The 23,258-nt window shown below is 54.2% G+C and overlaps 1 protein-coding gene across 7 annotated transcripts in view; it reads left to right on the plus strand.

Annotated features, from left to right (window-relative positions):
* Window positions 1-23,258, plus strand: part of SPTB (spectrin beta, erythrocytic) — a 133,968-nt gene that overhangs the window by 76,298 nt on the left and 34,412 nt on the right. For all 7 annotated transcript variants that reach the window (XR_010746272.1, XR_010746271.1, XR_010746273.1 and 4 more), the window contains 14 exons: window positions 4,087-4,238; window positions 5,418-5,591; window positions 6,573-6,664; window positions 7,072-7,152; window positions 7,495-7,610; window positions 8,378-8,490; window positions 9,281-9,468; window positions 11,372-11,489; window positions 12,103-12,261; window positions 13,248-13,550; window positions 14,571-14,721; window positions 15,954-16,824; window positions 17,839-17,976; window positions 22,478-23,234. Coding sequence is in view for 4 of the 7 variants with exons in the window: in XM_066343794.1 (XP_066199891.1) it covers window positions 4,087-4,238; window positions 5,418-5,591; window positions 6,573-6,664; window positions 7,072-7,152; window positions 7,495-7,610; window positions 8,378-8,490; window positions 9,281-9,468; window positions 11,372-11,489; window positions 12,103-12,261; window positions 13,248-13,550; window positions 14,571-14,721; window positions 15,954-16,824; window positions 17,839-17,976; window positions 22,478-23,234 (3,413 nt within the window). In the remaining 3 variants the exon portion in view is untranslated. The remainder of the gene's footprint in view (window positions 1-4,086; window positions 4,239-5,417; window positions 5,592-6,572; window positions 6,665-7,071; window positions 7,153-7,494; window positions 7,611-8,377; window positions 8,491-9,280; window positions 9,469-11,371; window positions 11,490-12,102; window positions 12,262-13,247; window positions 13,551-14,570; window positions 14,722-15,953; window positions 16,825-17,838; window positions 17,977-22,477; window positions 23,235-23,258) is intronic.

Raw genomic sequence — 23,258 nt, forward strand, 5'->3', positions numbered from 1 at the left:
GGAGAGGCCCTGGGTTTGATGGCAGCAGAGGCAAGAGTGGCTCTGAGTCAGGCCGTGCTGGTGGACAGTACTAGCAGCGTTAGGGCTCTGGAAATAAGGCCTGGCCCCGGGCAGGGCCTTGCTGAGGCCTTCTTTCCACAGCAGGTCCCTGCAGAGTGGTCCAAGTCCCCTGGGAACAGCAGGCCCAATGCACGGCCACCTCCTGGGCCTGTCTGAACCACCAGGGAATCCAGCCCAGCTGGCTCTGGAGCACCCGCCTCTCCTGAACTTGGGAGGCTCCCGGTGAGCGCCTGGGCCACGCTCAGAGGAAATGTGCTGAGCATGGAGATGTGGAGCAGCCGGAGCCAACGAGCTAATGGAAATTAATCCTCACCCCTGGGCCTTTTCTCTCCTTCTGCTCGTCATTAGCCTCTCGGACTCCACCTGGGTCTCCCCCTGCAGAATGTTTCGGGGTGCTGGGGATGCCGGGCAGTCTCACCCCAGCCTTCCAGTAAAAGGCAGCCCGGACACCTGCCTAAGCGCTAGGCCTGTACCTCCGATATCTGGGGGTCCAGGAGGCATCACTCCTGTGTTGAAAATCAGGAAGATCTGCACTGATTTATGTGCCAGCCCAGCAGCCTAGAGTTAAATAAACTCCATGTGTCCAGGGAGATGTGCTTTCTTTTTTTTTTTTGTTACACTTTGCTAGGCGCAAATAAATGGGTCTCAGCACCCCTGTAATGAAATTTTAGAATTATTTTTTCTTTTGATTCTTTTTCCAAGTGAGAAGAGGGGAGATAGATTACCCCATGCACCCCAGCCAGGATCCACCCAGCAACCCCCATCTGGGGCCAATGTTCTGCCCATCTGGGGCCATGCTCGCACCTGAGGCAGAGGTTCCTTCGAGCCATCCTCAGCACCCAAGGCTGGTGCACTTGAACCAATCAAGTCATGGCTGTGGGAGGGGAAGAGAGAGAAAAGGGAGGAGGAGGACTGGAGAAGTAGATGGTCACTTCTCCTGTGTGCCCTGACCAGGAATCGAATCCAGGACAACCACACACTGGGCCAACACTATTATCATTGAGCCAACTGGCCAGGGCCTGAAATTTGGGAATTCTTAAAGACAGGAGAAGGAGAGAGAAGAAATAACTTGAGTGATTTAAGACACTCACCTCTAAAGGGGCTAAATATCGGCCTGTGGTGGTGCAGCACATAAAGCATCAACCTGGAACTCTGAGGTTGCCAGTTCGAAACCCTGGGCTTGCTCAGTCAAGGCATATATGGCAACCAATCAATAAACAACTAAACAACTACAGTAGGCCCTGGCCGGTTGGCTCAGCCGTAGAGCGTCAGCCCAGTGTTTGGAAATCCTAGGTTCAATTCCCAGTCAGGGCACACAGGAGAAGCAACCATCTGCTTCTCCACCCTCCCCCCTCCCCCTTCTCTCTCTGTCCTCCCCTCCTGCAGCCATGACTCAAATGAGCAATTTGGCCCTGGCGCTGAAGATGGCTCCATGGCCTCGCCTCAGGCACTGAAATAGCTCAGTTGCTGAGCAAGAGCCTAAAGCCCAGATGGGCAGAGCATCACCCTACTATAGGGCGCTTGCTGAGTGGATCTCAGTCAGAGCACATGCAGGAGTCTGTCTCCCTCCCTGCCTCCTGCCTCTCAATAACAAATAAATAAACAAACTAAATGAAGCAACTATGAGTTGGTACTTCTCACTTCCCCTCCCCTCATAAAAAATCAATAAATACGTTTAAAAAAAAATAAAGGGGCTAAAAATTTCAGTCTCTTGGTCAAAGCTCCACAACGAATTGGAAGGGCTAGCCTCTTAAAAAACAGATATGGTTTCTAGAGACAGCACTATGGGGCTGCCGCTGACTGTTGAATCCAAACACGCCCCAGAATGAATGCAACCACGTTCTGTCTACTGCCTCATCCAAACTTTAGTTACTAAAGCAGTCCTTGAAATCAGGAAGGTGGTTTAATTCGCTGCCAACAGAAGAGTAAGGAGGCTTGTTTGCCTGAAACTTTGCCCAGTGCCCTAGAATGAATGAATGCCATTTCAATTTTATATTTATTTAAGATTTGTATAATAGTATTTTTCTTTTCTTGGAGGTCTTATTTAGCCGGCTGCCATTGGATGCTTTATATATGACTCCAGTGCTCGTCATATTTATAATAGAGTGTGTCTGCCTCAAGGATAGGAGCTGTCCTTCTTGTCCTTGAATTCCCCGCCTCCACCTAGAGCCTGGCGCCGAATGGTTGTACATCTGCTGAATGAACAAACAAATGAATAAAGGGTCTGAGCTCCTAACACTAAAATAGCCCTGCAGTAGGAAGGAATTTGATGCTGCGAGCCTCAGGAACTGCCAGGATTATACCCTCGAAGTGGTGCTGGCTGAACTCCTTTGTTTGTTGTTGTTAAATCAGATATTTAATAATTTAAGAAGCCAACCCTTCCACAGTTTGGGCTCGGTTGAGCAGACATTCAGCCTGCTTCCGAGGCGCTGACAGTCCCTCCCGGCTGGGCTGCTCTGAGACTTCCCTGGCTACCACTGCTGCTAGAGGATCCTCCGTGGCCCAGGCCCAGCCACAAGGCCAGGTCAGCTCCTGCCTGGGATCTTCAACCAGAGTGCCCAGAGGCCAGGTGCCACAAACAGTGCTCTAGAGCAAGCAGAAGACAGGTTCACACCTCTTCCTCTCTTCTCTCCCTTTGTTTCTATCTTTCTACTACTCATCGCTCTCACCCTCCCCCATTCTTCTCATTTTTATTGACTGATTGATTTTTAGAGAGAGACAGTAAGGGGCGAGAGAGAGAAAGAGAAACATTGACTGCTGTTCCACTTATTTATGCATTCATTGGTTAGTTCTTGTATGGGCCTGACCGACCAGGGATTGAACTCGCAACCTTGTCATGTCGGGATGATACTCTAACCCACTGAGATACACGGCCAGGGCCCGTTTTTTCTTCTAGCCCAGCCTTCTGTCCTCCCTCCAGCATCTTGTTCAAGCTTCCAAGCCCTACCTAGACAGGGTGCCAGCATCTGTTTCACAGAGCTGCCCAGAAGCATCCCACCTGATCTGCTACAACGTGGGCCAGGAGCCTGGTTTGGCTGATGCTGATTTAGGATTGGGGGTGGGGGTGGATGTCATGTCAGCTTCCCAGATCTGAAGATGGAGAACCCCTGCCTGCCTTTCGGGGTTTGAGAAAGATGGTCATGGATAACCCCCAGCCCAAGCCTCTGTCTTCCCTGCCCTCATGAGGATCACACAGCCCACACAGTCTCACAGCTCATCATTCTCCTCTTCCTACCTGGAGCCCCTTGAAGATAAGCAATTTGTTTTACCTTTATGTGTCGTGAGGTTGGCATGGGCCTACCACCAACAGCAGCTGAATAAACAGCTGTACATTCAGCCGCAGTACAGCTAGGGAGTACCCGCTGTGTGCCAGGCTCCAAGCCTTGGGGATGGAGAGGTGAACAAGACAGACTTCCTGAACGCACAGGGCCTACAGTCTTGCAGAAGAGACAGACTTTAGTACAGGTGTGAAGAGAAGCATCAATGAAAAATGCAAACACAAGGGTCAAGGCACACAGGGGAGACCAGACCCGGGTGAAGAGTCAGGAGAAACTTTATGGAGGAGAATCATTTACACTGACTCTTAAAAAGGATGAATAGGCTTTAGGTGAAAGGGTGGGGAGAGGAAGGTGTCAAGAGTGACCACTCTAGCAGAGGGAATATTTGCTAAATGGCTGGATTGCTGACACCGACATTGAAACCTGAACTCACTGGCACGGTGGTTCAGAGCATTCTGACTGGCACAGAAAAGCGGAGGGCTGAATGAGGGGTGTCTTGATGCTGTGCATGGATTATGGTCGTGGAAGTGATCTCTTTATTACTCCAGTCATGGCACATGGGCCAGTGTTGCCATAAGGCTATGCTCTGATCACAGACGCTTCCAGGAAGGGGGTGGAATCAACGCATCAACTTCCTTTGCCAAAGATGGGGACGCTGGGTTTCAGAAAACACCCTTTGACTCCATGGCATTGCACACTGACCTTGCCAAGCTTGAGAACCTAACCCAGGACTCTTCTCCCCACCCAGACGAGCGAGAAGTTGTTCAGAAGAAGACCTTCACAAAATGGGTGAACTCGCACCTGGCTCGTGTGTCCTGTCGCATCACCGACCTGTACAAGGACCTGCGGGATGGACGAATGCTCATCAAGCTGCTGGAGGTGCTCTCTGGAGAGATGCTGGTAAGGCCCCTTTGGTGCTGCGGCCCCTTTCCCTGGGCCATCACCCTCTTCCTGGTCTGCGGGTATCTCCAGTTCTCATGGCCTTCCAAGGTTTCTCCCTCTTCTTTTGGGAGGTTTTAATACTTAATGATGCCAGGTGTCCAAGGCATTCTTAGAATGCCTTGCCTCCTTTGACCTCTTCCATCTTGCATGCCTCTTCCAGAAGCCATGCAGAGTTCTTGACTCTCTCTGTTGGGATCTGGGCATCTGTGGCCAGTCTGCAGCGACCCTGCCTCCAGTCTCCTTGCACAGGCTAAGATATATGAATTCCCATTTCCCAGCTGGAGAAATTTGCATCCTTCTTAAAACCCAGGGAAAAGTGGGGAAGATACTGTCTTGTGTGTTCTATTGCTCTTATCAATGGAAGTTTATTCCAGGCCCTCTCAGTTGGAACCCACCAATAGTCATGTTGCCCCTGAGGGAGAACCAGATTAAGGTTCATGTTTTGCTCCATTACTTCCATTATGACCTTGGGCCTATCGGGCAAGACCTTCTTGGCCTCATTTTCCCCAAGTGTAAAACCAGGAAAATGATACCTGTGCCTAATGAATACTCTTAAGATCCTCGGGGTTTGAATGAAAAGGTACCACACATTTCTGTTGCTTTTTCCACTCGAGGCTAAGTTCTGCCTCTTACCCTGCACTGAAAGCCCACTAGAGAGAGAATGACCACTGGGAACCCTTCAGATGATGAGGTTACTCATCAAGAGCCACCCCCTCGAGTTTTGGCTGGGACCATTTGGGGGGTGGGAAGGGAGGAGGTTGGGTGGTGGAATGGACCCATTATCAATCACCAAACTGAAAGCCACTCTTATCACCAACTGGCAGTAAACAGTTCTATCACTGTGCCTGGCACATAGTACATGCCCCACTGTCGGTTATGTTGTGTTTGCATGCCATTTTCCACCCGCTCAGAAGGCTTTGCTGAGTCCCGGGGTCAGGACTGAAGCAGCCCGATTGCGGGGTGCGTGAGGGAGGGAGCCTCTGAACTCTGCTGGGAGAGTGGGCTGGGAAGTGTCAGGGAGTGAGTGTGAGAGCTGGACTTGAGCCGGGAGGGTGGACAGTGGATGCTGACACCAGTCCAGGCTGCAGCCACCTCTGTGGTACCTCCATGCCCACGGGGGCCCCTGCTGTCCCCCAGCCAAAGCCCACGAAGGGGAAGATGCGCATCCACTGCCTGGAGAACGTGGACAAGGCCCTGCAGTTCCTCAAGGAGCAGCGCGTGCACCTGGAGAACATGGGCTCCCACGACATCGTGGACGGCAACCACCGCCTCGTCCTGGGCCTCATCTGGACCATCATCCTTCGCTTCCAGGTGGGTTCCCCGAGGGCAGGGGCCTCTCTGGGTCAGACAGGGCTTGGGAATCTTATAAAATGTGGATCATGTCTGAGTGTGTGTACACATTCTGAGAGGCTAGAAACTGTCCTCTGGGAAAATGCTGTTAGCAGGAGTGACCGTCCATGGCACTGCCAGCTTGCTGGGCAGTCAGGGCGAGCTGGGCAGTCAGTCCTGGGGTCTTTGACGGGAGGAGATAGAATTTAGCAGCTGGGCTGACATCTGGCTAGAAGATCTGCTTTTTGTCTCCTTCCCCCCATATGTGTAACCTGGTGGGTTTTGACATAGTTTGGTTCAGAAATTGCAAAAATGGTACGGAAGATCTGCTTTGAGGTGTTTTAATCAGAAACTTCTCTCTTCCCTCCCTGAAGTGCGAGGTTCATTATTTGTAAGGAAATTCAGAAAGTGCGAGGGAAGGAGGCAGGGCTTCCACCTGCTGGTCTGGGGACAGAGCCTAGCTGGAGGAGGAAGGGCGGGGAAAAGGGAAATACGGCACACAGCGCACGGACTGGAGCTCCCACCCAAGTGGTCTCTGCTGTCCCATCCCTGCCTGGGCGTGTAGGATTAAACAGTAATAATGACAAGACGGGGAGGAAGGAAAAGGCAAGAGAAGCTCGTGACACAAATACAAATCCTTCCAATGTTAGTGCCGTTCCCGGGCTTGCAGGGTGTGTCCCTCCCGAGAAGGAATAGGGCGTCTTGTCATTTATTCTCAGCGTCCCATCAGAGATACCAAGTTAAAGCCATCTCGTCGCTGTCCTGTGTGTGGCTGCTGACTAAGGCAGGGAAAGGGGCCGCTGGGACCCAGGGCCTCGGGCTATGGCGTTGCTGCCCGGCTGGCAAGGCAGATGCATAGCTAGGGAGGAGGGAAGAGGGAGGGAACCCCCTTCCAGGGAGGGCCAGAAGGCACCGAGCCAGATGCAAATCTAATCCCTCTCCCTCTTGTTCCCGCACCCCTAGATTCAGGACATCGTTGTCCAAACTCAGGAAGGTCGTGAGACACGCTCAGCCAAGGACGCGTTGCTGTTATGGTGTCAGATGAAAACAGCAGGGTATGCCCTGGGAACCAGCTGCTTCGTTTTCCCACCCACCTGCTTCCCCCAGCACTGCCGTCCCCAAGTGACACGACATCATCACCCAGAACTATAGCAGCTTCAGAGAAACTGATGCAAAGTCTACCCTGACCTGGTTCTTTGAGGCCAGGGAGGGACGCAGGCTTCCTTTCCAAGGCTGCCTGGATCAGACTGGAGGTCTGTTGGGTGTCCGAGTCTTTTGGACCCACCTTGTGGGGGAGCCTCTTTGTGTGGCTTCGCAGCTGCCCCTCCACCCCCGTGTCGAAGCGGCTTTAGGAGAGACAGGCTCGCTCCTCTCCTGGTGTGTCGGCCCCTCAGTTCACACACTAGTTTGGAACTCCAAAAAGCATCTATTTCTTAGGTCTTCATGTTTCTTTTGGTTGCAGCTACCCCCACGTCAATGTCAGCAACTTCACCTCCAGCTGGAAGGACGGCCTGGCCTTTAACGCCCTGATCCACAAGCACCGGTAAGAGGGCGGGCAGGGCTGTGGGAGGACGCGGACCCCGCAGGGGCTCCGTCACATTGCGCTCAGCATGTAGGTTACCATTCAAGCTTCACCGGGATGTCACCTCTGCCGGTCCTCTCGGCCTCAGCGGCCCCGCCTCCCTGAGACTCCCTTGGCCAGCTTGCCCACGCACGGGCACTCAAGCTGCCCCCAGCCCTGCCCTGAGCCCTCCTCTCACTTTTTCCGGCCCATCCACCTCCCTCCGTCTGCCCAGGGTCGTTGTGTCCTACCCAGGGCTGCCCTGCTGGTGGGGGTGCTGTGGCCACCATTGCCTTCTGACAGTCTAGCTTCATGCGTCCCCAGGCCTGACCTGATCGACTTTGATAAGCTGAAAGACTCCAACGCCCGACACAACCTGGAGCACGCGTTCGACGTGGCCGAGCGTCAGCTGGGCATCATCCCGCTCCTCGACCCCGAAGGTGAGCGGCTCCCGCTCCAGCCTTAACCGTGGCGATGGGAGATGGTGCTTGTGGTGCTAGAGGGAGCAGCGGGCTGACAGCGCACCTGGAGCAGCCTGGGGCAGATGCTGGGCGAGCCCTGGGCCCCGCGAGGGGAGGGTGGCCAGGCGTGGGCACAGCGAGCCCCGGGCCCCGCGAGGGGAGGGTGGCCAGGCGTGGGCACAGCGAGCCCCGGGCCCCACGAGGGGAGGGTGGCCAGGCGTGGGCACAGCCAGCCCCGGGCCCCGCGAGGGGAGGGTGGCCAGGCGTGGGCACAGCCAGCCCGGGCCCCGCGAGGGGAGGGTGGCCAGGCGTGGGCACAGCGAGCCCCGGGCCCCGTGAGGGGAGGGTGGCCAGGCGTGGGCACAGCCAGCCCCGGGCCCCGCAAGGGGAGGGTGGCCAGGTGTGGGCACAGCCAGCCCCGGGCCCCGCAAGGGGAGGGTGGCCAGGCCAGGGCTCTGCTTGGGGCCTGCTCTTCAGCTCCAGTTGGTTCCCAACATGTCACCTGGCCTGACTGTAGGCCCAGCATGGCCTTGGGGTCCTTCTCTCTTCTTTCGTCATCTGCGGTCCTAATGTGGATTTCATCCTCTCACTAAAATCTCAGGGCCATGGCTCTTCCATTCTCACCCCGCTGGCTGTCACCCTGGGCCTTTAGTTGAACTTCATGCTGGAGAAACATGGAGATAAACCTTCTGAGCCGGACATTTCCAGCTTCCTGTCCGGTTCTGACAGCACCTTTCCCCTTGCAGATGTCTTCACAGAAAACCCTGATGAGAAATCCATCATTACCTACGTGGTGGCGTTTTACCACTACTTCTCCAAGATGAAGGTGCTGGCGGTGGAGGGCAAGCGTGTCGGCAAGGTACCGAGCCGTCTCCTTGTAACCAGTGTCCCCTCGTTTCTGTGTGCCACACCCCGGCCTTGACTGAGATGCTGTCCTTCCAGCCCGAGAGCTTTGTGCCTGGGCTGCAGCTGCAGCTGGGGGTGGGGGATAGATCACCCCACCAACGTCCTCTGAAGCCAAGTTAATGACTCCCATACTGAGTTCCAAAGCAGGTGGATGGTCATAGCCTGCAGCTCTGAGCCCATCATCCACCTGCAGACCCACGTGTCCTGAATATTCCCACAGGAACAAAATGGGCTTGTATTTGTTGATTCATTGTGGTTTGGGGCCTCTTAGGCTCCCATGGTATACCAGGAAGCCACCCCGCTGTGCAGACCCCTGGGCCAGATTCCTCTCCCCTGCTGGGTCCTCAGCTGCTTAAGGCTGGACACCATTTCTCATTCGTCTTTGTGTACCTGGTGTTCAGCAGAGAGTGCTGGAAGCCCGCGGCCCCTAATATGCACTGAAAAATGAAGGAGATTGTGTCCCCTCTGGTGGCTGATATCCTGGCACAGGGAGCTGTCCCATCTTTTATTGGGTTAGGGGAGGAGGAGGCAACTCCTGAACTCAAGCAGGGCCGGCTGCCAGGTGAGGTTGCCAGTGACCTTCCAGGCCATGCCTCCTGCCTTAGCCACAGCCCTGGGCTCAGGGAGCAGCCCCATCATAGGACACGGGAGGGCTTGAGAGAAGGAAGGCCGCCTCGACTGTGGTCCTCATTGATGGCATCGTTGCCCTTCTGATGACGATGAGTAATAAGGCAATTCCCTAGGTAATCGACCATGCCATTGAGACAGAGAAGATGATTGAAAAGTATAGTGGTCTGGCCTCGGACCTGCTCACCTGGATTGAGCAGACCATCACAGTCCTGAACAGCCGTAAATTTGCCAACTCCCTGACTGGCGTCCAGCAGCAGCTACAGGCCTTTAGCACCTACCGCACCGTGGAGAAGCCGCCCAAGTAAGGCCCTGGCGCTTGGAGGGAGGGTAGGCGTCAGGGGCTGAGAAACTAGCTTCCTAAAGGTAGAGCCAGGCTCTGGGCCTTGAGATGTTTGTCTGGGAGGTGTATATCTGGGAGGTGTGCTCTGGAGGCTAGAGAGCTTCTCATCTGTCACCTACTTCACCCCCTCCTGGCCTCCCTGCTCCCAAGCCATCAGCCTACGCAGTGGTCAGCAAACTATGGCTAGTGAGCTACGTGCGGCTCTTTGGCTCCTTGAGTGTGGCTCTTCCACAAAATACCACGTGTGGGTGCTACCTCGATAAGGAATGTACCTACCTATATAGTTTAAGTTTAAAAAATTTGGCTCTCAAAAGAAATTTCAATCGTACTGTTGATATTTGGCTCTGTTGACTAATGAGTTTGCCGACCACTGGCCTATAGGAACTGGACATTGAGGAGTAACCCCTAACTCATAGCAAAAGAAAGTGCTGTCCTGGATCCCGAAGAGGGAGCAGCAGTGAAATCTTAGGCTTCTGGGTCTCTTCAAAGAGCCTGTGCTGGAAAGTTTCTTTCTTGTCTGTGCACTGAGCTTCCGGTTTATTTTCTGGTAATGACCTCTGTATTCTAAGCCCCAGAGCTCTCTGTGTGGGGCCTTGTTGATCATCAAATGCATCCCCTTTTTCTCTCCCATCTGTCACTGCTCACCAGCAGAGCCCTGCACCTGCCTGTTGGGACTTCTGTTTCACCCCGTGTGTGCAGGGCCTGGGCACGTGCACAGGCGCACGCAACCATGTGTATGCATGTATGTACACGCACACACGTGAAAACAGGCACACACAGACACCAGGCACATTCCAGCTCACCTGCTGTTTGCTTGCCCAGCTCTCCTGAAAACAAATTTCCAGCTTGTCAGCGGTACCCTCTGCCTTGCTCCTCCTCCTCTCATCTTCCACACCCTTCATTCATGACTCTCAAACACGGAAAGGTGAGCCATGGAGTCTAGAATGTACTATATAAACAAGTATCCGATTTCTGTTCTGACACTAACCCACTCTGAAAGTCCTGGATGCAATCCCCTGTGAGTCTGAGGCTCTGCACACAGGGGTGATACCTCTTGGCTGTGTAGACGGTGCTCAGGGCCACAGCCCTCTTGAAGTGCCTGTGACTAGTCTGATCTGTTAGGCTGACCCGAGTGTGGGGCCCTTGCTTATAGCTGATCCTCAAATCCCGGGTGGAGGATTTAGAAGTGAGTAGACCCTGCATACCTGCAGAAGTGTGAAAGTTCCCAGTTACGCGGAGTGTGGACCCCAAGTTCCAGACATCACCCTGCTGCCGGTTCTCATCGCCTATACCTAAAATCCTCCCAGAACCCAGCCTTTCCTCCCCCCTCAGAAGCATCTGGCCTTTGGGACATTCCAGGATAGCCAACTTATTAGGGTGTATTAGGACTCAGGTGAAATCTGCTTTCAATGCAATATATTCTTATGTGGATAATGCTACTTCTAAGGTTTTATTGACCCACTCAATAAAAAACTGACTAAAGAGCTAGTAACAAGCCTTCCTGATTGGCCCAACAGGGGAGAGTTTCTCTGTATTGATTGGTAAAACTTGATAGCTACAGGAACTCCCAGACTGCTCTAGTTAGCCATTCCCCTGGGGAAGCCGATGAGAAGCAAACACTGTGGTAGCTGTTGTGTTTTCTCTGGTTTGTATTATGAAGGCTCAGCCCCCTTTAGATCTTAGTGGCTGAGTATGATAGATGTTTTAACAGGTAAGTAGACCTATAGATCCTTTTTACTTTCTGTTTTTAAAGGAAATATCCTTTGCTATCTAAGCTCCAAGTTACCAGGGTTCCATGTTGATTTCAAGCATTTTGGCTGTGGGGATCTCTAGGCAAATCTCCCCACTTCTGTTTTCTCTACAGGTTTCAGGAGAAGGGGAATCTAGAAGTCTTACTTTTCACCATCCAGTCCCGGATGAGAGCCAACAATCAGAAAGTGTACACACCCCATGATGGGAAACTAGTGTCTGACATCAACCGGGTACAGTAGCGTTTTCCATTACATGTTGCCAGGGAGTTGGGTCCTCAATAAGGGCAGAGGGAATGGTCCCTCACAGGGTTAAACCAAGCCACTTTCTGTCATGTTTTTAACTACACACGCTGGCTTTTTTAGGGTGCTATCTAAACCTAATGCTGAGAGGTCATCTCTACCCACAGTCCATCAATTCATCTCTTGTTCAGCCGCCCAGAATCCACGTTTGGAACCAGCTATTATAATCTAGTATCTATTGAACATTGCATTTCTTTAAGTATGGAATATTAACTACTTATAACAAAAGGGAAACACCTAATGTTTTTTGAGGTTTAGAGCCATGATACCCCCTGGAATTTCTAATAGAATGGCGGTAGCCATTTACAGAGCACCCACAAAGACAAATAACATTATATTAAGCTAAGAGGCCAAGGCAGGTTAAGGTAAAGAGGGAGCTGAGAGCGCATAAGCAGGGTTCCCCAAATCTTTGGTTGGCCCAGACGTGAAAGCCAAAGGCTCTACGTACATTCATGACATCACTCAGTGCTGGGCGAAAGAGGCAGAACCCTCAAACCCAGGTGTTCCTCTCGTGCCCCAAGAACTTCCCCCGCCCCTCGTGCAGGCCTGGGAGAGCCTGGAGGAAGCCGAGTACCGGCGGGAGCTGGCCCTGAGAAACGAGCTCATTCGGCAGGAGAAGCTGGAGCAGCTGGCCCGCCGCTTTGACCGGAAGGCTGCCATGAGAGAAACGTGGCTCAGTGAGAACCAGCGCCTTGTGGCCCAGGTAATGCGGGCCCCGCTTGCGGGTGGCAGGAGAGGGAGCCTTCCAGGGCGCCCGGCAGTCAGCTGGGCTGGAGCCCACGCTGGCCTCTCACCGGCCGTGGATGGGCCTCTCCACAGGCCCCGCAGCCCAGCTCCCCAGGACTGGGTGGATCAACATCCACATCTGAGGAAGAACTCTCTGGAATTTAAAGCCTCATTTTTAGAGAAAGAGCCTCCCAATCCAAAAAGGGCCCCTGAAGCTGTCATCAGCTAAAGCCAGGGTTCAAGCTGACATTAAACAACGGTCCTCGGGGGACATGATGGAAGCAGTGCACCTTCTGTGTGTCAGACGTGCCTTTGGGCTCTGGCCTCTAGGACCGCGTCGTATTTCACTAGCTAAAAACTGACCCCAGGGCTGATTGTCCATGACAGCGTCTGCTCCTTCCCACTCAGAGCCTGGAAACAAATTAAAGTCCACCCAGGAAGGGGAAGCAAGTGTCCCGAGAGAACTGGAGAGTGTGTGTGCACTGTAGCCGTCGGTGTGCAGTCTCATTCTTCTGAGTCAGAAGCCCCTTCCTGCCCAGCGTCGGGCAGGTCCGCTCAGGGCGGGCGGGGAGGGCCAGCAGGCCGAGAAGGGGCGCCTTGGTCACATCCACAGAGCATACCCACACGTGTGGCACAGCGAGTACAATCTTGAGCTCCTTTTAAAGGCTCTTGTGAAAAGGCAGTCTCATTCCAGAGAGAGAGTTCTACTCTACAGGTACTTCTAATCCTTATGGACCCTGGGCTCCTTAAAATAGTTAATTAATTAAAATAAAGGTTCTTGTGAGCCACGTGGTCTTTGGACCTGGGCTCTGATAAGATTGTCTGGAAAAGACAGCAGAACCGGGGTCTTGGGAACGGTCTTCCCATCCCGCCATTGTTTCGAAGGGGCCTGCCATCCCTCTGCACTCGGGGACTGGCCGGGAGAAGCCCGCTGAGCCGCCCGTTTTTCTCTCTGCGGGGCAGGATAACTTCGGGTACGACCTGGCAGCCGTGGAGGCCGCCAAGAAGAAGCACGAGGCCATCGAGACGGACACGGCCGCCTACGAGGAGCGGGTGAGGGCCCTGGAAGACCTGGCCCAGGAGCTGGAGAAGGAGAACTACCACGACCAGAAGCGCATCACGGCCCGCAAGGACAACGTCCTGCGTCTCTGGAGCTACCTGCAGGAGCTGCTGAGGTCCCGGCGCCGGCGGCTCGAGACCACCCTGGCCCTGCAGAAGCTCTTCCAGGACATGCTGCACAGCATCGACTGGATGGACGAGATCAAGGTGGGCCCGGGGCTGCCCGTCCGCCGCGCTCCCAGGGCCTCCCTCGGGCCTCAGGGCCCGCCCTGTGGTGAGCATGCGCTTCCCTAGCCGCCTCCCGGCCGTCACGTCCCTGAGTCAGAATGGAGAAACAGGCCACGCACTGTCTAGCTCAGGGGTCTCAAACTCGCGGCCCGCCGAACAATTTTGTGCGGCCCGCAGACTAATCCACGAAGTTCAAAATATTTTGGATAAAATTAAGTAAGCCTAGGGGCCTACTTGTATTTTTCATTTCTCTAGCATCCTAGCTAGATATTAGCTTAGTTAACAGCAGTTGTGATGCGAACTACAGTTTCTGGTCGTTTTGTGACACTGAAAAGTGTTGCGTAACTGTTGCCTTTTGTAGACCTAGTGCGGCCCGCCGAACGGCTGTGATCTTGCTCTGCGGCCCACATGCTGAGTTGAGTTTGAGACCCCTGGTCTAGCTGCATCTGCCTGTCAGTTGCTTGGCTCCCTTTGCTCCAGACTAGTCAGTGCGTCCTCTTTATCCCCACGATCAAGAAACCTGGGGTTCGCAGTAGCATAGGCACCAACCTGCAGGGCCCAGAGAGACTGATGTTAATCAGGAACCCAGAGAATCAGGCTCTGAGCAGTTAGAATTGGTTAGAATCCGGACCTATCAGCATGGGGGCAACCAGGAATCGGAATCTCCTCCCCTCCCCCCACAGTGCTCTCAACTCAGCCCACAGTAGCGTGACCGTGGAACCTTCTCAAAGTACACATGCCCAGGCCCCAAACCTGGAGCAGCTGCCCGAGATCCAGTGAGGGGCTCGAGCTTATGTAAGGCGGCTCAAGAACAATTCCGAGTTCCCAGTGGGCGCTCCTGCTCTGTAGCCCCTTCCGTGCCGAACAGCAGCCGCCTTCCACCTGCGCAACTCCCCCAGCCCGCGCACCACGGACACCCCCCGGGAGCCGTCTCTGCTCCTAGTGTGTGGGTCTCGTCACTCTCCTGATCCCCTCCACCCTGTCCGTCCTCTTTGCCAGGCTCACCTCCTGTCGGCTGAGTTCGGGAAGCACTTGTTGGAGGTCGAGGACTTGCTACAGAAGCACAAGTTGATGGAGGCCGACATCGCCATCCAGGGAGACAAAGTGAAGGCTGTCACCGCGGCCACCCTGAAGTTCACTGAGGAGAAAGGTGAGAATTCGGATGTCTCCTGGTTGAGGCCTCAGGAGCCGGGATCCCATCCTCTGGTTCAGCATGCCAGCCCCCCAGCTTGGATAAATCTCCTAGCTTTAGAATTCTGCTTCTTTCATTAACTAAGAGTGCAAGAAAGAAGCTTGAGGAATAATAACAGAACTCTCTGAGACCAGGCAACTGCTTTGGTAATCCGTGATCAGAAAGTGTTTATTACTGCCAATGAGCCCTCACCTGTCTGTCAGCCTCTCTGCCAGTGCAAGTTACAGCAGAGACAAATCAGGCGTATAGCTTTGGGTCTCAAATAGGAGAGACCCTAGAGCAGTGGTTCTCAACCTTCCTAATGCTGTGACCCCGCAATACAGTTCCTCATGTTGCGGTGACCCCAAACCAAAAAATAATTTTGGTGGCTACTTCATAACTGTAATTTTGCTACAGTTATGATTCAGAATGTAAATACCTGATATTCATTATCTATTTTCCCATGGCTTTAGGCGACCCCACCGGGGTTGCAACCCACAGGTTGAGAACCGCTGCCCTCGTGTGTCCTTGAAGAATCATCTTGAAATTTTTGCCAGGCTTTTTAAAAAATAATTTCAGGCCCTGGCCAGTTGGCTCAGTGGTAGAGTGTTGGCCTGGCGTGCAGAAGTCCCGGGTTCGATTCCCGGCCAGGGCACACAGGAGAGGCGCCCATCTGCTTCTCCACCCCTCCCCCTCTCCTTCCTCTCTGTCTCTCTCTTCCCCTCCCGCAGCCGAGGCTCCATTGGAGCAAAAGATGGCCCGGGCGCTGGGGATGGCTCCTTGGCCTCTGCCCCAGGCACTAGAGTAGCTCTGGTCACAACAGAGCGATGCCCCAGAGGGGCAGAGCATCGCCCCCTGGTGGGCGTGCCGGGTGGATCCCGGTCGGGCGCATGCGGGAGTCTGTCTGACTGCCTCCCCGTTTCCAGCTTCAGAAAAATACAAAAAAATAATAATAATAATTTCACATAGTACATTTCTACTGATAGTTGACCCAACTTTTAACCTCCCTTAGTCCTGAAAGTTTACTGGGAATGCATTATTGAGAACCTGGCCTGCCCTCTGAGCAGCTGGGACCCCCCTGCGTCCAATCCTACAGCGCCAGAGAAACGGCAGGTTCTCGATCGTGTGGGTCTAGCCCGGCAACTGATGTGAAGCTTGCCCAGAAATGAAGCCCTTACCCCTCTCATCTTTCCTCCTCCCGTTCCTCCCAGGTTACCAGCCTTGTGATCCCCAGGTCATCCAGGACCGTGTCAGCCACCTGGAGCAGTGCTTTGGGGAGCTGAGCAACATGGCAGCCGGGCGAAAGGCCCAGCTGGAGCAGTCCAAACGGCTCTGGAAGTTCTTCTGGGAGATGGATGAGGCCGAGAGCTGGATCAAGGAGAAGGAGCAGATCTACTCCTCCCTGGACTATGGCAAGGACCTGACCAGTGTGCTCATCTTGCAGCGCAAGCACAAGGCCTTCGAGGACGAGCTCCGCGGGCTGGACGCCCACCTGGACCAGATCTTCCGGGAGGCCGAGGACATGATCGCGCGCAAGCAGTTTGGGCACCCGCAGATGGAGGCCCGAATCAAGGAGGTCTCCGCCCAGTGGGACCAGCTGAAGGAGCTGGCTGCCTTTCGCAAGAAGAACCTCCAGGACGCCGAGAACTTCTTCCAGTTCCAGGGCGATGCGGACGACCTCAAGGCCTGGCTACAAGACGCTCACAAGCTGCTCTCGGGCGAAGACGTGGGGCAGGACGAAGGGGCCACGCGGGCCCTGGGGAAGAAGCACAAGGACTTCCTGGAGGAGCTGGAGGAGAGCCGCCTGGTGATGGAGCATCTGGAACAGCAGGCCCAGGGCTTCCCTCAAGAGTTTCGGGATTCCCCGGACGTGACCAATCGGCTGCAGGCCCTCCGGGAGCTCTACCAGCAAGTGGTGGCTCAGGCGGACCTGCGGCGGCAGAAGCTGCAGGACGCCCTGGACCTGTACACGGTGTTTGGGGAGACGGACGCCTGTAAGCTCTGGATGGGCGAGAAGGAGAAGTGGCTGGCCCAGATGGAAGTCCCCGACACGCTGGAGGACCTGGAGGTTGTGCAGCACAGGTCAGAGCTGGCCCTTCTCTTCCTGCTGCCCTGCCCCAAGGCACGCACTCCCCTCTGCCGGCGGCGGGCGCAGCCAGGGTCTCTTTGAGAGGCCAGGGATGCCTTTTATTGCATAGGCCAGGCACCAGGGGTCACGGGTTCTAGTTGGTCTCTGTGGCTTTGGGTACTTCATCCCTGCAGCCTTCCTCAAAATAAGCAAAGGAGCTTTTTCTAGTCCAGTTATTCAATTATTTTTCAGCTACAGCAACCTTTGTTCAAATGAATGGAATATGGAACCCCTGGCATGTAACGCAGAGGAAAGCAGAACTGACCTGGTTAAGGGAGAGGCCAGGAGCCACCAGCTCTAGCTTTCCCTGGCAGTCAGTCCCTAAGCCACAGAACCCAGAGAAGCCTAAGACCAGTTAGTAAACCACTCTCACTTCCGGTGCTCCGATTCCATCGGCACTTCAGCATGGGAGGCCTGCCCGTGTGCATCCGAGCATCCTGAGTACAGAATCCAGGGAGTTGAGGAGGAGAGGTGGTCCCACGCTGATGCTGGGCTCTTATTCCAGAAGGGTCAGCTTTTATAACCACACGGCTCCCCTCCCCACAGCTCTGTCCCTTCTCCTATCCAGGGACAGAGCATCTGGCTGGGGAGTACCCTTCAGGTCAGGGTATCAAGGCAGTGGAATTGGGGTCCCAGAGCAGCAAGTGGGGTGGTGGAGGCAGATGGTGTCTATGGAAATTAACCTCCCATCACCTCATTTTTCCCCTGTGCCTCTCTGTTGAGCCAGGGGCTGATGTGATCAGGAACCAGCTGTCTCCTAGCCTGGTCCAAGAAATGCTAAACTATGAAATTGGACCCATGAACCAGCAAGTAGGGTGTGTCGGCATATATTTCTCCTTTCTCCCTGGTCAAATGTATTTAGGAAGTGGACGGAGAAAGCAAGAGCTACGTGTTCTGGAGAGTGGGTGGCCGCTGGCAGTGAAGTCCTCCCGCTGCCCAGCAACCCTCACTTCCTCTGTCCTTATCAGGTTTGACATCCTGGACCAGGAGATGAAGACCTTGATGACTCAGATCGAGGGCGTGAACCTGGCTGCCAACAGCCTGGTAGAGAGCGGCCACCCACGCAGTGGGGAGGTGAAGCAGTACCAGGACCACCTGAACACCAGGTGCGCTGTGGGCAGGGCTGGGGTCGTCACTCTGCACCTGACACACCCCGGGGGTGGGGACCCAAAACTCAGGGCCTGTGCTCTGCACTGCCAGGCTTGTACCCTCAGTACTGCTGTCTTTCTCAGCGGTCTCCTTTCGGCAGCAGCAGGGAGGGACCTGTTTGGTAATGGTCCCAGGGAGGAAGAGAGCTGCGTTCACACAGCTGTGAATACTGTGCCCGGGGGAAGGGGTGGTGATCCTGTGTGATGGGGAGGGGGGGGGGCGCGTTCTGAGTGTGCCGTAGTTAGAATCAGGTCATGTGGCACTCATGCCACATTTCCCCGGACATTTCCTAGGCAAGGAAATTGCTTTCTGAGAGCTCTTAAGTACTGTCCATAAAAGAAAGCTCCTGCCTATACCAAAATGCATCATCGACCCTGGGGCTGGCTTGAATGAAGAGAATTAGCTGGAAGCCTTAAGCACACCTCATGATCAAAACGAAAGACAGGCCCTGAGGAGTCTGCGGAGAGAGGGAGCTCTCGGTGCCGGGCCTAATTGCCCATGAGTCCTCGAGGACCTCTGAGGACATAGCAGAGGCTTGCGTCCCCTGTTTGTCACTCTGGACCCTGCACACACAGTGCCACGTGTTCCTGCCTCCCCTGTTCTGCCTCAAGCCATCTGAGGTGCAGTTAGGAAAGGAAAGATTCAGCTCAGTGAAGACTGCAGGGGGCCCGAGGGGGAGGCGGGTGGGGACTCAGGAATACTTTGGAGCCACTAGAACAGGGGCGGATTGTCTCGGCATCCAGCGACGGGGACTGTCGTTCAGGAGATGCTTCTGTAATCTGAGGTTCATGTGGCGGAGAAGGAGGATGACTCTGCTCTTCTTTAGGCTAGATGACTTCTCAGGTACAGTTCAACTCTCAGATTTAATGGAAAACCATCTTACCATCTCAGGCTTTGGGTTCTCCCTCAAGATGGCAAGAACCTGATACATTTTACTTCGGAGGGTGCATGGCTTAGGGGTCTGTAAAGATCATTCTCCGAAGACAGCTCATTAAGACAACACACATTTAGCTGACAAGTGCTTCCTGCCTGTGTCACAGACACACACACTTGTGCACATTTGCACTTCCCTTACCTCCAGACCAGACAGCCTGTGTTCTGCACAAATACTTCCAGGCATGGAGGGCTCACCCCTTCACCATGCAGCCCATCCCATTTGGAACAATGCCTTTTGGTTAGAAAGATGGAAATCTGCCTCCTTGAAATGTATTACATTGGTTCTGGTTCTCCCTTTAGCGAGATCAATATTTGTTCTGATTCTTCTTCTGTGAGCTAGCTCTTCAAGTATTTTTTAAAACAACTGTCATTCTTCACCTCCACCTACAGTCCTACCTCCATGTTTCTGCTGTTCCCTCTACCAGAGTGCATTCTCCTCAACCTACATACTCTAAATCCTGCCCTTCCTTTATGTTGGCCCAGGGTCCTCTTCTTCCTGGTCTTCCAGATGAAACTTGACTGGTTTAGGGCTTATAGTTACTTTTATTTTAAAGAACTTTCCTACTAGATTATAAGCAAATGAACAGCAATGTCTTTATGTCCTGCCCACAGTGCTGTACATACTTAGCGCATTATTGTCTGAGGTTTCCTGTATATTGAGCCCTTTTCTCAGATGTCTACTTGGCTTACTCCCTTACGTCATTCAGATCTCAGTTCACGTGTCAGCTCATTGGAGCCATCTTCACTGACCACCTCATGGAAAATATCACATAACCTCCCTCCCACCCGGTCCCCTCTGCTTCTGTCCCATTACCTTGCTTTATTTTTTTTCATTGTGCCTCTGACCATGTGATGGATTATAGATTGATTGATTTGTGTCTTCTCACTTCAGTTAAAGCCAGCGCTTTGATGGCTGTATTCCCAGGGCCTAGAACAGTGCCTGGCACCAGGCACATAATGGTTATGTGATAAATGCTTAGTGAATGAGGGAACAGGAACAAAACTGAAATGACTTCTGCCAAGCTTGGCACATGTGAGTCATTCAAACACTTATTGATTGTGTGATTACCTTCCACTACATACATTCCAGTTGACCAACATTTTTCTAATAATCTTGGGCCTAGGAACAAACCTGGACTCCTAAAGTGGCCTGGGCACTGCTAACTAGAGCAGCTCTATCAACGTCCTCCCTGTTGGAGACAGTGTAATAGAGGGGGAAGGTGGGTTCAGGAGGCAGACTGGACCCAACCCCAGCGCATGCCCAGTATGGCCTCCACTTGGTGGCTGCAGTCAGGCCACACTAGGCAAGGCCTAGAAAATCACCGTGGGGCCTCTTGCCCGAGGGGCATAGCCAGACCCTCACCAGTGGCTGCTAGTCAGGGCCAGGGGATCTCATAGCCCTGGAGCACGTCACAATCATGTCACAGTGGCTTCAGACAAAACTGGAGAAAATCTAGCCCTGGCTGGTTGGCTCAGCGGTAGAGCGTCGGCCTAGCTTGCGGAGGACCCGGGTTCGATTCCCGGCCAGGGCACACAGGAGAAGCGCCCATTTGCTTCTCCACCCCTCCGCCGCGCTTTCCTCTCTGTCTCTCTCTTCCCCTTCCGCAGCCAAGGCTCCATTGGAGCAAAGATGGCCCGGGCGCTGGGGATGGCTCTGTGGCCTCTGCCTCAGGCGCTAGAGTGGCTCTGGTCGCAACATGGCGACGCCCAGGATGGGCAGAGCATCGCCCCCTGGTGGGCAGAGCCTCGCCCCTGGTGGGCGTGCCGGGTGGATCCCGGTCGGGCGCATGCGGGAGTCTGTCTGACTGTCTCTCCCTGTTTCCAGCTTCAGAAAAATGAAAAAAAAAACAAAAAAAAAAAAACTGGAGAAAATCTTCAGCCCCTTTCCCTGACTTCCCAGCCTCAGCACCATCTGTGTGCCAGACCCAGAATGCCCCAGAGCTCAGGGACCTCGTGGTCTAGGGAGGGGAGCCGAGAAAGTCTTGGACTCTCCCTCTTCTCTCTCCGGCTATTTCCGATAAGACTCTTCAGTCTAGACGGGAGCTGTCGTCACACCTTGGGAGTGCCCGCAGTGCACTGACCCAGCCCATCTGCACAGTCCCGTAACCTCCATCGCCCAGGCGTGTGTGTATGGGGGCGGGGGTGCAAAGATGAGTGAGGTACGCAGGGGCTTCTCCTTAACTAGGTCTGTTCATTGAAATCCAGCCCAGAGGACCACTGTGGAGCCTGCCACCCTCTCGCTCCTCACAGCTCAGTCCTCTCTGCCTGACCTGTGCTGCGCTAGTACTTTATCCTGTAGTTACTTTGTGAGCTTGCCTTACTTCCTTTCTCAGCCATGGACTCCATAACGCAAAGTCTGTATTGTCCCAGAGGCTAACATGGTGCATAGACAGTAAGACCCCACTTAACATCATCGATAGGTTCTACGACTTGCAGCAAAACCTCATAACAAAACCAGTTTTAACATAGGCTAATTGACATAGAGTTAAATGCCTAGGACATCTTACCAGTGTTATGACAAAATGACATTAAACGAAATGACTGCCCTGGCTGGATAGATCGGTTGGTTAGATTAGAGCATCGTCCCAAAGCGCAGAGGTTGCCGGTTTGATCCCGAGCCAGGGTTCATACAGGAACAGATAGATGTTCCTGTCTCTCTCCTGCTCTCTCCCTTCCTCTTTCTAAAATCAATAAAATAAACATTAAAAAAATGACATTATTTGAGGACCTTACTGTACACTGTGGGTAGTCAAGAAAAGTGGGTTTAATTAGCACATGAGCACCCAGCACACTCTAGCGTACAGTGAGGCAGAGTCAGGAAATCGGGTCCTAGGGAGGCGTCCCTGCTGATCTGCACCCAGGCTGGTGGGAGCCCTTTAGAAGAAGCGTATTAGGGGCTGCAGACCCTCCCCAGACCCCCAGGACACCTACCAGGCCTTTGCACATCCTCCGGCTTCACTCCAGCACTGCGGCTGAAGGTTAAAATTATGTTACCCGTTTGGATTATAATCCCAGTTTGTCCCCTCCCTCTCTCCTCTCCTTCCTGTCTTCTTCACCAGACCTCTTTTCTTTCAGAGCCGAGCTGAGGTTTTCTGCCCCCGGGCACATTGAACATGGTTCCTCTAGGGGCAGCCAGGACCCTACGTCCGAAGCATTCATAACGTTGATAATGTGGGCTTTCTCATTATTTTCAGTATGTCAGAAGGTCTGGGGAAACTGTATGTTAGCCTGAAATCCAAACACAGACAGAGCCTAGCTAAGTGTCGTGTCCCTTTACTGACGGTTGCAGTCGCCTGCCTGCTTGCCTCCTGCTGACAGAAAGGCCTGATCGGCAGTGATGCTGTCTTGGGTAAAATTGGAAAAATGAAACTTACTCACCGCAGTTTGTTGGGCAGGTGATTTGTTGCCATGTTCAAGATCTCCCGGGGAGAAACTCCAATGGGACATCTAGGAAGGGATGCCCTGTGAGAAGAGTTACAGAAGAGGGTGTCTCTTTGCCCCCCCCCGTGTCCCCCTCGACAGGTGGCAGGCGTTCCAGACCCTAGTGTCGGACCGGCGGGAGGCAGTGGACTCGGCCCTCCGGGTCCACAATTACTGTGTGGACTGTGAGGAGACCAGCAAGTGGATCACGGACAAGACGAAGGTAGTGGAGTCCACCAAGGACCTGGGCCGGGACCTGGCGGGCATCATCGCCATCCAGCGGAAGCTGTCGGGGCTGGAGCGCGACGTGGCTGCCATCCAGGCCCGCGTGGGCGCCCTGGAGCGTGAGTCGCAGCGACTGATGGCGTCGCACCCTGAGAAGAAGGAGGACATCGGCCAGCGGCAGGCCTACGTGGAGGAGCTGTGGCAGGGCCTGCAGCGGGCCCTGCAGGGCCAGGAGGCCTCCCTGGGCGAAGCCAGCCAGCTGCAGGCCTTCCTGCAGGAGCTGGATGACTTTCAGGCCTGGCTGTCCATGGCCCAGAAAACCGTGGCCTCTGAAGACACGCCCGAGTCCCTCCCAGAGGCCGAGCAGCTCCTGCAGCAGCACGCCGCCATCAAGGACGAGATCGACGGGCACCAGCAGAACTATGAGCACGTCAAGGCCTCTGGGGAGAAGGTGCTGCACGGCCAGACGGACCCCGAGTACCTGCTCCTGGGCCAGCGGCTGGAGGGCCTGGACGCCGGCTGGGACGCCCTGCGCCGCATGTGGGAGAGCCGCGGCCGCACGCTGGCCCAGTGCCTCGGCTTCCAGGAGTTCCAGAAAGACGCCAAGCAGGCCGAAACCATCCTCAGCAACCAGGTAAGGAGAGGCGCTCCGCTGGGG

Source organism: Saccopteryx leptura, chromosome 6, assembly GCF_036850995.1.
Source record: "Saccopteryx leptura isolate mSacLep1 chromosome 6, mSacLep1_pri_phased_curated, whole genome shotgun sequence".
In the NCBI taxonomy this organism is placed as follows: Eukaryota; Metazoa; Chordata; class Mammalia; order Chiroptera; family Emballonuridae; genus Saccopteryx; species Saccopteryx leptura.